The following is a 14150-nucleotide window of genomic DNA, read 5'->3' as shown; positions in this document are numbered from 1 at the left end:
TATACACATATAGATACATATACAAGTACACATACAGGTATACACATGCAGATACATATACAAGTACACATACAGGTATACGCATATAGGTACATATACAAGTACACATACAGGTATACCCATATAGGTACCGATATCCTACCAGTACTCTGAACAAGATGTACTGGTCCTCAACATTTACTTACCACCACAACCCATGTCAAGCATGCTTCCTCCCTCTTAATCCCCCTCCTCCCTTTATAAGCCACTCTGTACCTCCCTTACATGCACACACATGCACACACACACATTTTGCCTCTCATCTACCCTGGAAATCCTCTCCCTTGCAATCACCTGTGCATCAGCTGCCAAATGAAGTTCCTCTTTAGAAAAAAAAAAAACCTACTTGGCTGTCGACTCGTGTGCGCGCCCGGCAGCACCGGCAGCCCTCGTGTTGAAGCCAATAATCCAGCATCAGATCTTCAGGTGCGCAGAGGGCTGTGATTGACAGGACTCGATATGAGGCCCTCGCCTCACTTGACATTTGGGTTTCATAAGGTCTGGAACAAAAGGCAGGGGCAAAATAATCAGAGAGGGGCGCAGGCAAATAAATCTGTTTATTCCTCCTCACCTGCCCCCTCCCTCACCTCTGCACCTCCTCTGCTCGTCCACATCAAGCCGCAGCCCCTGAAGGGGAAGGAGGGAAGGCGCAATATTACCTTTTCACAGCCTTAGTGGATTCATGCAGCACGACAGCAGGTCACTTTAGGCCCTGTGCTTACCTGAGATATTAGTTTGTATGAGTGCTAGATAGAGATGTGTATTTGAATGGCTAAGGCAGGTGTGTGTGCGTGTGTGTGTGTACAAGCCTGTGTATGTATGAAGGAAAGAGAAAACACAGGCAGAGGTGGGCATAAAGAAGGACTTATCTGGTGTCATATTGCAGATATGTTTACCAAGAAATAAAAGAAAAAGTGTTGTTTAATAATAGAAGTCTTTCTTTTTAATTAAAGCAAAAAGACATTTTAACGTTTCTAAATATCTTAGTACGTCAGAGAAGAAGTGTAATGCAGCAGAAGATGATTAAGTTGTTTTATTTGGTCAGTTATTTAGTTCTTCCAAATGACTGACGGCAGCATTTCAGGGCTGCTGACCCAGCAGCCGTGCGCTTCATCTACACACACCGAGCATAAAGCAAAAGCCACAAAAGCAGGCGGACGCGCTGTATACACTCACTTCCTCCAAGTGAACAGGGGAAGCTGTAAGTATAGTTGTAACGTTTCACCTGACTCAGCATCCTTAATTAGATTGTAGCTTGAACGGTAAATGAGCTGAAACTTTTCGATTCTTGCCATTTGTGGTTGTTTTGTTTGGAGTTTCTGTAGAATGCTCCACAACGGTTGTGCATGTTTTTATTATGAGAAGTCGGGACCAGTGGTGATTTTAGCCTCTTTTTGCAGGTGCTCAAGCACCCTTAAACTTTAACTTAGCACCCCTGGAAAAAAACAAGTAAAAAAAAAACCCCAACAAATTATTATTATTTTTTAAGACGGTTGCGAGTTTGGGTTCTGTTTATTGCATTTATGATTCAATGCAACGAAATAAACACATTTAAAAGGTAACAGATCATTGTAATACTTGGTATATATACATAATGACTTTAATTGCTGGATGTCCGGTCCCTGAGCTGCTGCCTTTCAGTAACTGTGGTCCACTGAGAAATTTAGTTGAATTGCCCTGCTTTAGTGTGGAATACAGTTTATTCTATTTCCAAAATTAGACAAAGTCTGGAAAAATGTAAGAGATGGATAAAACCCTGCGTCTGACCTCATGAGCAGCTGAATACAACAGGGATAAACAGGAAGTACCACATGTTTGCCTGAATGAAGGAAACTTCATGTAAATCCTTCATTTTCTGTCATAATTGCATCATATGCTTTATCGTTAAATTTAAGGTTAATGCTTAAAGCTAGTTGTACTTTGTTTTGTGTATTTTGTATTTAGATATATCTATGTTGCAACTTCTGGTTGCATATGTTTAGTATTTGTTTGTTATGATCAGTTCACACTGAACTGATTTTGTATAAAGTGTTTATTAGGTTGTGTAAATCAGAGCTTTACATTAAGATGTAATGGTACTTCTGTAGCATCTTAGCGCGTCTTTATTGCACGCTGCTAGCTTAGCGCTACTTCTTGTTGTGCTGAGCTCTCTAAGATAGCAAGTTTTACTTATATAGGTAAACATAGATCTTTAATAACACATCAAAATACACTTTTTTTTGTTTGTGGGTTTGCGAGGGGGGCCAGAAGGGGGCCATGGCATGGAAAAGTTTGGGAACCCCTGCCCTAGACGATAATCTGGAGCATTTTATTACCTCTTCATCATGAGAACATACAATAAAGTATATTTTAAGTTCTGACATAATATAATTTTAAATTACTTGTTTAAAAATCCTCATTATATTTAGCTTATATTGTCTATTGTTTAGTAACCTTAATATTGTAGGACATAAACTACTCAAGTACTCTTATTTTGAAATTACTTACCAATTAGTCTAGACCTGTGAACAAGTGAGAGCAAATTAATTCAATAGAAAAGTCTAGAAAATGTTGTATCAACAAAAATATCCTAAAAAGGAAAATTAATTTATTTTGCTGAGCACATCTTTTATTTACTTTTTTCTTCTTTATGCTTTAAACATGTTCAGGGAGAAAGACACTAATCCAAATATTTTTTAACCATTTCTAACTTTTCTATTCATATTAAAGAAAGAACTGAGCCTCCTCTAGAAAAGTTTATCTGAATATGGATTTATGTGATACGTTTTCTGCAACATGCCAATGTTTGTATTTTCTTTGACTCTTTGTTAAAAAAAAATCATTAAAGGTGTTCCTCTCCTTCCAAACCTCCGAGACTGATAATGTGGAATGACGCAAGTTTTCATCCCCATGTTTCATTTTACAGACAGTATAAATATTTAGAAAAATTACTCATTGCAAATGATAAAATCAAGCAAAAAAAAAAACTGTTTGTTCTGAACTAAATCAAAAGGTGAAGCTTGAAGTAGTGTTTAAATATACTGATGTGCAATTCTGGAATGCAGGTACGCACTCAATGTAAACAATCTGCCAAAAAAAAAAAAAAAACCTGTGGAGTCTTAAATCACGTGATTGACCTACGTTTGGCTGGTGACAGTCTGCAGGTTTAACAAATATGGTGGAATTGGAAACGCGTAGAATCTCTCAGATGTAAAAATGTGAGTGAATCTGCTAAATGTGAAAACTTAAAGAAGGAACAAGAAAGAACAAACTATAAACCTCAACATGAAGAACTTATTGGGCATATTTTGTTTATTAATTTGTCAAATATGAACTAACACCACAATTGTGTTTCTCATGTCTCATTAGCAACAATAACCACCACGTAATAATAGCAAGTAACATGATTTTGTGTTAGCGAAATAAAAGCATTACAATTAAAAAAAAAAAATGTACATCAAGATTGATTCATAAAAATATCTTTAGTTTTGAATAAGATCCTCCCGGGGCGCTTACTGCACACTGCTCCACCTGGGTGGAGCAGGTGTGATGGGTTAAATGCAGAGAACTAATTTTGTCATTGGACCATCCAATGATGACAACACATAGCACTTAACTTATTATATATAAATGCTGAACTAATGTGATTCTACTGTTATTTTGCATTCTGGGTAAATTCCTAAAGCTTAACTGGCACATGTAGTTTGCTGTTTCTATCTGATGACACTTTTTTCACTAACGGCTCTGAACTGCAGATAGATCCATCCAACAAGGGGGTGTGTGAACAAGTTTCACATGACATTTGTTTATAAAGAGCGACGGATCATGCAGTCTGTCCTAAATTCACTTTTCATCTGTGATCCTAAAACAATTAAGCATCAGGGAAAATAAACACAAGCCATATGGAGGCTTTTAGTATGGAGGTTTGTACAAAAACAGACAAGTCAACTGATCAGATCAGTCTCTGACACCCTCCTGTTCCAGACCAGACCGAGCCCCCACGTGGGGGTCTGCAGGGCTCTCATCCTGCTGGGCTGTGATTGGACAGCCTGGCTCTGACAGGCAGAAGGATGCGGAGCTGCGCGCTCAGTGGCTGCCTCTAATGGCCTCCTCCTCCTCCAGACCACACACCATTGGCTTCAGGGAGGGGGTGAGGTGGGGAGTGGGGGATTCGGGAAGTTGTAGTTCTTTCCTGCAGACGCGCATCTGTGGGGCTTATTATGGACTGAAGCGAGGGGAACTACACGTCCCGGCGCCGCGGCGCGGGCTCCTGGAAATGTTGTGAATATGGAAATGCGCTCGTGCGGACTGACTGCTTCTAAATTTGTCGTCGCAGGGGCAGGCTGGTACAGTCGGGTGATGCTGCGGGATGTGAACCGTGAAGGAGGCTGAAGGAGACGGAACCGTGTGGAGCAGCTCTGAGCTGGACAAGCCGAACCATCGAGAGCTAAAAGTTGATTTTTTTTTTTTTTTTTTTTGTGTGGGAGAAGAAATGGAGAAAATAAGGAACTGATTGTTGGATGCGAGAAAGAATTTCACGCGTAAAGGTGCTGGAGATTTTCAAAGAGGACAGAAACAACACGTGTAACACCCTGACCGGACTTTAAAACTATTTTTTATTTATTTTTGTTAAAGTCAATCAGGGGTTCCAGGATGTTTTTACTGTTCACGTAGCCCGACAGCTGGCCACTGACTGACCGTTTTACGCACGGAGAGAAACTAAAACGCGCTCACGCATTTTGGTTTTGGTGTGGATAAGCTTTCCTAAAGAATGATTCGAGATCTGAGCAAGATGTACCCTCCGGCGCGGCATCCGGTAAGTAGAGCGCGTGCCAAACAGCCGCGCGCCTGATGCGTAATCACCTTCCATCCAGTGTCCGTGGCACGGCGCGGACAACAGCGCTCATTGTCTCACTGCCGCAGCTGGATGTGTGTGTGAGTGTGTGAGAGGCCCATTGTGGGCTACAGTCCTGCCTGTTTTGCCATGACACTGACCTTTGGTGGCTCGGTTCTTCTTGCTCTCTTCCTTGGTTCGGGTCGAGGTGCCGCACCAGCCGGGTCAGCCCTTCAAGTTCACCGTCACCGAGTCCTGCGAACGCATCAAGGAGGAGTTCCAGTTCCTGCAGGCTCAGTACCACAGGTGAGTCAGGAGGGAGACAACACAAAGTTAGTGTGCGTCTCACAGAGCTGCAGTCAATCTGGAAGAATAAAACTGACCTTTTATTATTTATAGTTATTTGGTTTTAAAGCACCTAGTCAAGAAAACTAGACCTATTTTCCACATTTTCAGAAGAGTTCATAAAAAAGATCAAACAAATGTTGAATAGATTCTATTAGTTGAAACGCGAAGGATTACAGTTGGAGAGCTACAAAAGTTAGAACTGGTCATGTATGATTCATGCAACATGACCAAAATGTTTGATGCATGATGCAATAACCTGAAATACTAGACAGAACGTGACTTTTGCTTCAGGTTCTGGTTTAGAAGTGACAACAGCCTTAGTTTGGCTGTTCTCATCATCTGAGGATGAAAGTGCTTCTAAACACGCCACAGCGAGGCCCTGACTGATTTGTCTCGGGTCCATCTATCACTAACCACAGGTAAACCCCGCTGACCTCCACGTGCACGTCTCTCTCTCTCTGCAGAAGCAGGTGGTGTGAAATGCTGTTTCACCCGGCGTGATGAAGTGTGAAATACGTAGCTGCGAGGCAGAACCACGAGCACGATAGCAATGCATAGTAATCGCCCACTTCTGGCCACCTTGTAATTGTTAGCCAATGACTCGGTGAGATGAACCAGCCGTCCGGTTTTCTGCTCCATCCTGGGGCTGAGCAGGCCGAGGCGAGGATAATGAGCTGCAGCCACACATCAAACACTTTCAGCCCCAACAGGAGGGGGAGGATGGAGCAAGAATACATAAAAATGAACAATTTTTTAAACATTTGGTGAGATTTTGAGATCAGAAGTGATGCATAACTTTCCAGCTGCTTCTGGTATTGCTTTATCGTGAAATATCCCAGCATCTGTAAATCATCACTTGATGAGTGTCATTAGATAAAAGCTTCCTGTCATAAATTGAAGATTTCCCATACGCCATAAGATTTAAAAGAGCTAACCTTCTGTGTAAAATGGATTCTCGTTGTATGTTTTTTTTTTTTTTTTGCCGACGATGCAGTTTTGGCTTCCCCTCACAACGCACTGTAAGAATATCTGATGAGGTTTGTGCGTTTGTCCATTGATTCTGTAATTACTGCACCGCACCTGCTGAGTAAGAGCCTGCAGGAGGAAGCTGTGGTGCTCCACACGGCTCTCCTCTCGTGTGCTCAGGCTGCACTCAGGTTCAGATTATGCAAATCTGAAGCAGCATCCTCAGAAATCCACAAGTGGCTTCTCTGGTTTGGGTTTTGCTAATTGTCACATTATGTTTATTTGATTTATACGACTCATTGGCTCCCAACTGTAAGGACGTTTATCATACTTTTTATTGATTGTGCGTGTGTGCGCTGTAAACACTTGAACCTCATTTTTCTTGCCTCCGATAGCTTGAAGCTGGAATGTGAAAAACTGGCCAGTGAGAAAACGGAGATGCAGAGACACTACGTGATGGTGAGTCTGCTGTTGTCGTTAAAGCGTCCGCCATGAGCCGAAAGACAAACTGACCAACTTTCCTTTATCTCCTTTATTCTTTCAGTACTACGAAATGTCATACGGGCTGAATATAGAGATGCACAAACAGGTAAGATGCTCTTTTTTATTGACTTTTAGACTCGGACTTTAAGTTCAATAAACAGATTAACTCTGTTCTTCAAAAAAGCTAAACTTAAGTCTGTGCTGTTCAGATCTGACCTTGAAAAATTAGTCCATGCATTCATTACAACCCGGCTGGACTACTGTAACGTGCTGTATGTTGGCTTCGCTTTCACGTCTCCAGCTCATCCAAAATGCTGCATTTTGGATATTAACAGGAACTAATAGGTTTGAGGATATTTCCCCTGTTTTGTCCTCCCTTCACTGGCTCCCTGTGCATGTCAGAATTGATTTAAAAATTCTCCTGTTGACCCTTAAGTACATTAAAGGCCTTGCACCTGCGTACCTCTCTGACCTACTTCAACCTTATGTTCCTTCTCGGGCGGAGATCATCTGACCAGCTGCTTTTGGTTGTACCATCAGGCTGAAGCTCAGAGGAGATCGGGATTTTTCAGTCCTGGTCCCTAAACTCTGGAACAATCTGCCCCTCAACATTAGACAGGCCACTTCACTCCCTGCTTTTAAATCTCCTGAAAACACACATGTATTCACTGACATTTAACACAGTCTGATCTGATTTATTATTCCATTGTTTCGCATTGTGTTTTTTATGTTTTTATTTTTTGATGCTTTTAATTACAGTACTTCTGCCATACACGTCTCATCAGTCCAAATATGTTAAAGAAAGTGGAAAAAAGCATTAATAAGTCACTTCGCCGTATAGTCACATCTACTATGCGTCGCGTTTGTTATTTGTCACAGCTGACCACCCGGAAACGTGGGCCGGTGTTGTGCCAAAAATCTATTGACTGCCAAATGGCGGGCGCGGGAACAAGCATGGGAGGACTTTAACAAGAATTTAACAAGATTAACACTTAAAAACAATTATTTGTTTGTTCAACTTTATAGTAAAGGTGTGTCTCAGTTGAACTTTTCCTTAATAAATGCACTTTAATGGTCAAATCAGCTGCATTTTACCTGGGCGGCGTAGTGAAATGCAGCTGATTTTGAAGTTTGCTCAGGAGTTCTGGAACGAGACGAAGGTGGCTTGTTATGGCAAGCCAAGTGTCTCATTAATAGCCACTTTTACCTATTAATGAGACACTTGGCTTGCCATATTAGTCGAGGGCCCTCTAGTGGCTGAAAATGGTATTGTTCAATATTTTCCATGTCAGAATGAATGAAATCGTCAGATCTCAGCCAAAAATTGAGTTATAAATATGGGGAAAAAAAAAAAATGTTTTGCTTCGGTGTATAAGTCGAAGGGCATACAAATTTATGCAAAAAGGTTTAAGGCTATACAGCGAAAAGTACGGTATATCTTATTTTTTACTTGATGCTGGGACTTCATTGTTAAGTGCTTTGGTAACAGTTTCTGTTTTAAATGTACTCTATAAATAATCTTGAGTTGGCTTGACTAAAATATTAAGTGAAGTAGAATCAGTTTTTTCTTGCGTCAGAAGAATTTGTGTTGATTTTGTATTTGATAGAGATGAACATTCTTTCAAAGTTGTGAATATAACGCAAAATGCAGATTTTGTACCTGTCGCACCCCGTTGCACCTTTTTACTCTTCTCATTTCTGTTCTTGATTTTGAAGGTTAGCATCGACAAATATATAGTCCACCTTTTGTCTTAGCAGAGCGTCTTTGTACTGGTGCGAGGAAAACAAGTCTCCGTCCGTTGATCTGGACCAACTTGTGGTTCAGGGACAGCTCAGGTTGTGGAAACAGAACCACAGAGGCTTCAACTGAATAACAACCCTGAGACACAAACGTTTGTTAAAAACAACGACAAATGGGATTTCTGAACGATATCAGTTTTAAAAACCCTTTTCAAACTCCTCCTCGATACGCCAGGATGAAACCTTCTGTTTCTGCTCGTTGGAGCACTTATAAGTCCTCCGATGAATAAAAAAATAAGCTTTTAACCTTGCAACCTGCTCGTAACGCGCGAGCAGCTGTTTAATGAGTTTTGCATTTCTAGTATTGCGGGGAACAATAAATCCAGCACAGTTTTGATTCTCTTCCACGTGATCATTCATTGCCTTGAAAGCATTTGACATCTTGTGAACTTTTCCACATTTTGTCGTGTTCTGACCTCAAGCTTCAAAGTGTTTGACGAGGGTTTTCCATGATAAAGCAACATAAAGTAATGTATAATTGTGAAGTGGAAGGAAGTGATGCATGATTTTCAAACATGCAAAGTGTGGTATGCATCCGTATTCAGCCCATCTTTACTTTGATACGACAAACTGAAATCCAACCAGCTGCCTTCTGAAGTTTTATCAGCAAACAGAGTCCGCCTGTTGAGTACAGTAGTCCCTCTCTACTTCGCGGTTCGTTTATCGCGGACTCGCTCTATCGCAGTTTTTCAAAATAAGATTGGACATGACACACGATTGGCTGAATGACGGATGAGCCGCATGATCGGCATGGAATATTTATTTAAAATAAATTATTTTAAATGATTTAGCACCTCCTGCTCCTCTGTGCAGCCCACACTGCAGGATAAGCTTCCTGCTGCAGCTGATCAGCTGTTCTCAATGTAGAGCTGAGAAGTGGGTGTGGCCAAGAAGGTGGCTGAGAGCAGAGGAGGCAGAGAGCTGAAATCATGGCATTCTGTGCTCATTTAGAGCTTTTAGAGTTTAGAAACATTGTTAAGAATATTGCAATAGCGTAGAAAGGGTTTAAAACGCCATCCATATATATATACTAAAATAAACTACTACTTACTACTTGTACTACTATCCCTACTTTGTGGTTTTTCACTTATCACAGGGCTTCAGAGTACAGATCCCCCACGATAAACGAGGGACTACTGTATTTAGTTTATTCTCAGGCCTCAGAGGTTTGTGGCGGAACATTAGTGATCAAACAGCATCATGAAGACCAGGGAACCCACCAGTCATGTCAAAGGAAAAGCTAATAAGTTTAGAAGCAAGGCTGAAGGACAAATCCCTGCCACTTTTTTAAAAAGCTTTTGTTAAACAGAGAAGTGAGGCCTCACCACATATCTCTTTTCCTCACTGGTTTGTGCTTTGTGTTTAACCAACACTGAGGTTTGTTTCTGTAATGTGACATGATGTGGAGAGGTTCAAAGGGCATGAATTATTTTCTGTACTCTGTAATCTGGTCGCCTCTTCTTGAAAGTGTTGAATCATGTCAGCTGAATAATTCCAGCTTCAGGACTGGTCGTTGTATCGTACGGTGAGAGTGGGCTCAGTGTCTGCTGGTTGGTGGAGACGTGGCCGTAGCAGGTAGATCCTCGTTCTCTGAATGAAGGAAAACGTTTACCTCAGGTGGTTGAACAAAATATATATATATATATTTTTAATAAAATCCAAGTTAAAGTTTTTTGCAACAGATTAGATGGTGTGTGACTTTAAAGGAGACACGTTTAATTTTTTTTATTTTCACACGGTTTCCTGAGGCCTTCGACTCTGACATGCTTAATGCGTTGGTCAATATAAACCAGATTATTACAGTACTGCAGCTCTTCTCCTTACTCTGTCTTCAGAGCTGCTTTCTTTGTAGCTGATTTGATGTAGTGTTGTATGAACCTCAATTCAGTGCACCCTCCTCTGTCCTCTGGCTGTTACTGTTTAAATGGTCTTACAGATTAAAATGGCCTTCCATAGATACAGCACAACTCAGACTGACAGGACACAGCAACAAGCTATTATTAATAATATTTTTAAAAATTGTATCTTGAATGGATTCATTCTCAAATCTGTCTGAAGTTCAGCCGTGGATAATCTCTTTTCTGATCTGTTTTGGAGAGAATTGTTGTGAGTCATGTTCTGAACTGGCCCAAACATCACAATACAAACACCAAGCTAACAAGATGGCTGCTTGGTTCATCCATAGTTTCTGTGTTACCTCCATAACTCCATTAACTGTGGCCTTTAATGATAGTCCACACCTCTGAGTTTTGGTTTGGTTTTTAAGAGTCTTAATATTAAAAACTGCTGCTTAAGTCTGCTTATTTCAAATTAAGTTTAGTGTTTGTTTTTGTACCTCTGTATTTGTTGGTGTGCAGATTGTGCGAAGGACAGACACTATGTTAGAGTTCCTAGTCGAGTGAATGTTCACACTATTGTGAACCATCTTTCTTCCGTACGTTTTTCAGCATCTTTCTCGTTCCGTATAGTTTTTGCTATTTCAACAAATAATAAATCAAAACGTTCAGCTCGTTCTGGATAAGGGTGCTATGACTTTTGGTATTGGTGCAACTTTAGATTTTTTGAAATATTTAGCCTTTTCTGCCACATTTTTTTTCCTCGTAGAAAATGAATTAGGCTCATTTTACATCCTTCAAATGTTTAGATCTGTTTACAACCTTTCATTGCTCCTGTCACATTTTGTTCTGGTTCTGTTTTGTTCAGTTTCCTTGTGCAAATTTAAACCTTTTTCCAGCTACTTTCAGCTGTTTTTTTCTCCAGCCGATTTGTTCACATTCGCCTTAGAATCTAGCTGGGTTTTTTTTTGTTACCTTTTTCTTTTAGCCATCCTATTTGTTATAAAAAAAAAACAAACAAAAAACCCCCCAAAACTGTAGTATGACTTTTTATAACTGTTTATTGTTGTCGCTGTTGTCCATTGTTGTCATCTTTCTTTGTTGAAATCAGGTCTCTCTTGTAAATGAGTCCTCGAGGCTCAATGGGATTTACCTGTCTAAATAAAGGTTGAATGCTCCTTTCAGCTTATTTTTGCAAGTTTCTGCTTTTTCAGCTACTATTTAGCTGTTTTTATGCTAATTTTAGCCTTTTCAGCTAATTCCACTTTTGTTGTACTCATTTCAACTTTTTTCAGCCTAATTCAACAAAAATGCACTCTCACCTCCTTCTGGTAATATAAGCTTCTTTCTGCTTTTTAGCTACTTTTCAACTGCTTTTTTTTCTTGTTTCAAATCTCATCTTTTTTCAGGTAATTTCCACTTTTTTTGTGCTCATTTCTGTTTCTTTCAGACTAATTGGGCAAACACGTGTTCTTTCTGCTTTATTGTGCTAATATAAGCTGGTTCTACCTTTTCAGCTAGCTTTTTAGCATATTTTAACTAATTTAAGCTGTTTTCAGATAAATTCAAGTTTTTCATGGTAATTTCTGCTACTGTCAGCCTAATTATTATTATTATTTGCTAATTTCAACTTGTTATGCTCCTTTCAGCTTATTTATTCTAGTTTCAGTTTTTTCAGCTACGATTTAGCTGTTATGCTATTTTTAGCTTTTTCAGTTAATTCCACATTTTTTGCACTCATTTCAACTTTTGTTTTCTTTCTGTTTCTCCTGCACATTAACACCTGTCATTTTCAGCTACATTTCAGCACGTTTTTTTGTTTTTAGCTAATTTCAGCTGTTTTTTTTTTTTGCAAGTTCTTCTGCGAAAAGCATTCACACTGCATTTTTGCAGGAAATGCAATTTCTCCGTTTGGGAAACGTGAAATAAAAGTAATGTAACTTTACTGCTTGAGTTTGTTTTGAAGGTAAATAAAACTGTTAGTGTTGTTGGCAAAGAAGAACAAACATATTTTGAATTCACACTTCAGCGTGATGTGAAGATGAAACTGAGCGGAGATAAAAGGCACATTTACAGAACAGTTTTATGAAATGATCACATGGTCTTCCTCCGATCGTTCAGATGTCCCTAACCGGGCTGGCCATGCTCATGTCCCACTGAGATGGAGATGGATCCATCCGTGGACTAATGTGCAGCACAATCAGAAACAAAAGAAAAAAATAACTCAGTTTTGCGATCTTCTTTGTAATTAACTACTTTTTAAACTGAGTATAAAGTTGTTGCACACCATCCTCCATCTTCTACTCCGTAATGAATCCATTTATTTTTCTTTAGGCTTTGAGTTCACACAGCCAGGCGGCAGAGATGGTTAACTTGTGGCTACATTGAGGCATAAATCTGGTTCAAGAGGTGCAGTGGTTTGACTTCAACTCCCCAAAACTGTCTCAATCCACTAAAATAATCCCAGTAAGGCGACCAAAAAGCATCTCAGACTCAGCTTTAAGTGTTTGGTGAAAGATGAAGAGGCTATTTTCTTTCTACTTTGCTGAAGAAGAGACATTTTCTCCTCGGTCTTTGTGCGAAAATACAAAAAGACGATGCCGCATAACATAAATGACTGTTTGAGTTTTCTGTTCTCATAAAAACGACAAAGTTCAATGACAAATAGGTCGAAATTAGTAGTTCAAGCTTCACATCAGGATAAGAGTGATGCTTATTAAACTTGATTTGTTTTTTTTATTATTATTTCTGCTGAATTTATTTTTAAACATGAACAAAATCTGTTGCAAAACAGCTGATACATGTTGCATGTCACTTATTTCATAAACCATATCTACAAATTGGCATTTCTAACTCAAGAAAAAAATTTGATCCATGTCCTCGTCTGCCTGTCTGTCTGTCTGTCTGTCTGTCTGCCTGTCTGACCAGTTTCAAAGTGGTTGGTTGCCATTTCACAAGCGAACAAGAATTTCATCAGTTTAATTGAACAAGATAATGGGCTGAAAAATGACTGGGGCCAATAAGGATTTGGCCTTTAACGAGCCTTTACATTACTGCTGCCTTTTTTTTTTTTTTGTCTTTCCTTTTTAAACACGGAGGCTTATTAGCATAAATGTCTGCGTTAACCGCACATGAGCTGCCACGATAAATGGACCACAGCAAAGCAGCTACACACACGCACACACGCAGAAATGAGCGTGTGTGCTTCAGTATGAGGAGACGTAACAAATGCTTCGTCTTGTCTTGCTGTGGATGTTTTTCTGTAGATTTACAGTCTGTTTACTTTGCTTTGTGTGTGTGTGTGTGTGTGTGTGTGTTTAACAGCCTATTCATACTGCACGTATTTACACTGCGTGCATGTTTATGTGTGTGCTCGTCTGTAGACAGACTTTAGATGTTTACTTAGTTTTGTATGCACCATTTGTGAATCCGTGCACACTTTTCTGTGTGCTCACATTTGCTTGCGAGTGTGTTGCTTGTTGTGTGTTTACTTCTGTGTGAAACTGTGCGTTTTCTGTGTGTGAATGTTGCACACACATGCAGTTTTTTTTATTTATTTTTTGTACTGGCACACTAATCTTATGCCCCTTTTCCATTAGTACCGGTACGGGCCGGTACGGGCCGGCTCTACTCTACTCGGTACGGTACAGGTTGTGTTTCCATTATGCTTTCAGTACCGGTTCCAGTGGGCGGGGTTCAAATTGACGTCACCACCTCTCACCAGCTGGTGGCGCTGAGACGCAGAAACAGTTTTCAGTACAGGTTGAGAATTTATGTTATTTTGAAGTTGTGTGTATGTATGTATGCATGTATACATGTGTATAAATATATATATATATATATATATATATATATATATATATATA

The 14150-nt window shown here is 39.8% G+C and overlaps 2 protein-coding genes across 2 annotated transcripts in view; both read left to right on the top strand.

Annotated features, from left to right (window-relative positions):
* Window positions 1-14150, top strand: part of tmem8b (transmembrane protein 8B) — a 1109927-nt gene that overhangs the window by 952214 nt on the left and 143563 nt on the right. The gene's annotated exons all lie outside the window — the stretch shown is intronic.
* LOC119413883 (transducin-like enhancer protein 4) overlaps window positions 4720-14150 on the top strand; it is a 55199-nt gene continuing 45768 nt past the window's right edge. Inside the window, exons 1-4 of the mRNA XM_037680949.1 lie at window positions 4720-4834; window positions 5061-5158; window positions 6562-6625; window positions 6711-6755. Coding sequence (XP_037536877.1) covers window positions 4790-4834; window positions 5061-5158; window positions 6562-6625; window positions 6711-6755 — 252 coding nt within the window. The 5' untranslated portion in view covers window positions 4720-4789. The remainder of the gene's footprint in view (window positions 4835-5060; window positions 5159-6561; window positions 6626-6710; window positions 6756-14150) is intronic.

The sequence above is a fragment of the Nematolebias whitei genome, chromosome 8 (assembly GCF_014905685.2).
Source record: "Nematolebias whitei isolate Nwh7 chromosome 8, NemWhi1, whole genome shotgun sequence".
Lineage (NCBI taxonomy): Eukaryota > Metazoa > Chordata > Actinopteri > Cyprinodontiformes > Rivulidae > Nematolebias > Nematolebias whitei.
Note: the sequence above shows the minus strand (reverse complement) of the source record. Positions and strands in the feature narration are given on the sequence as shown.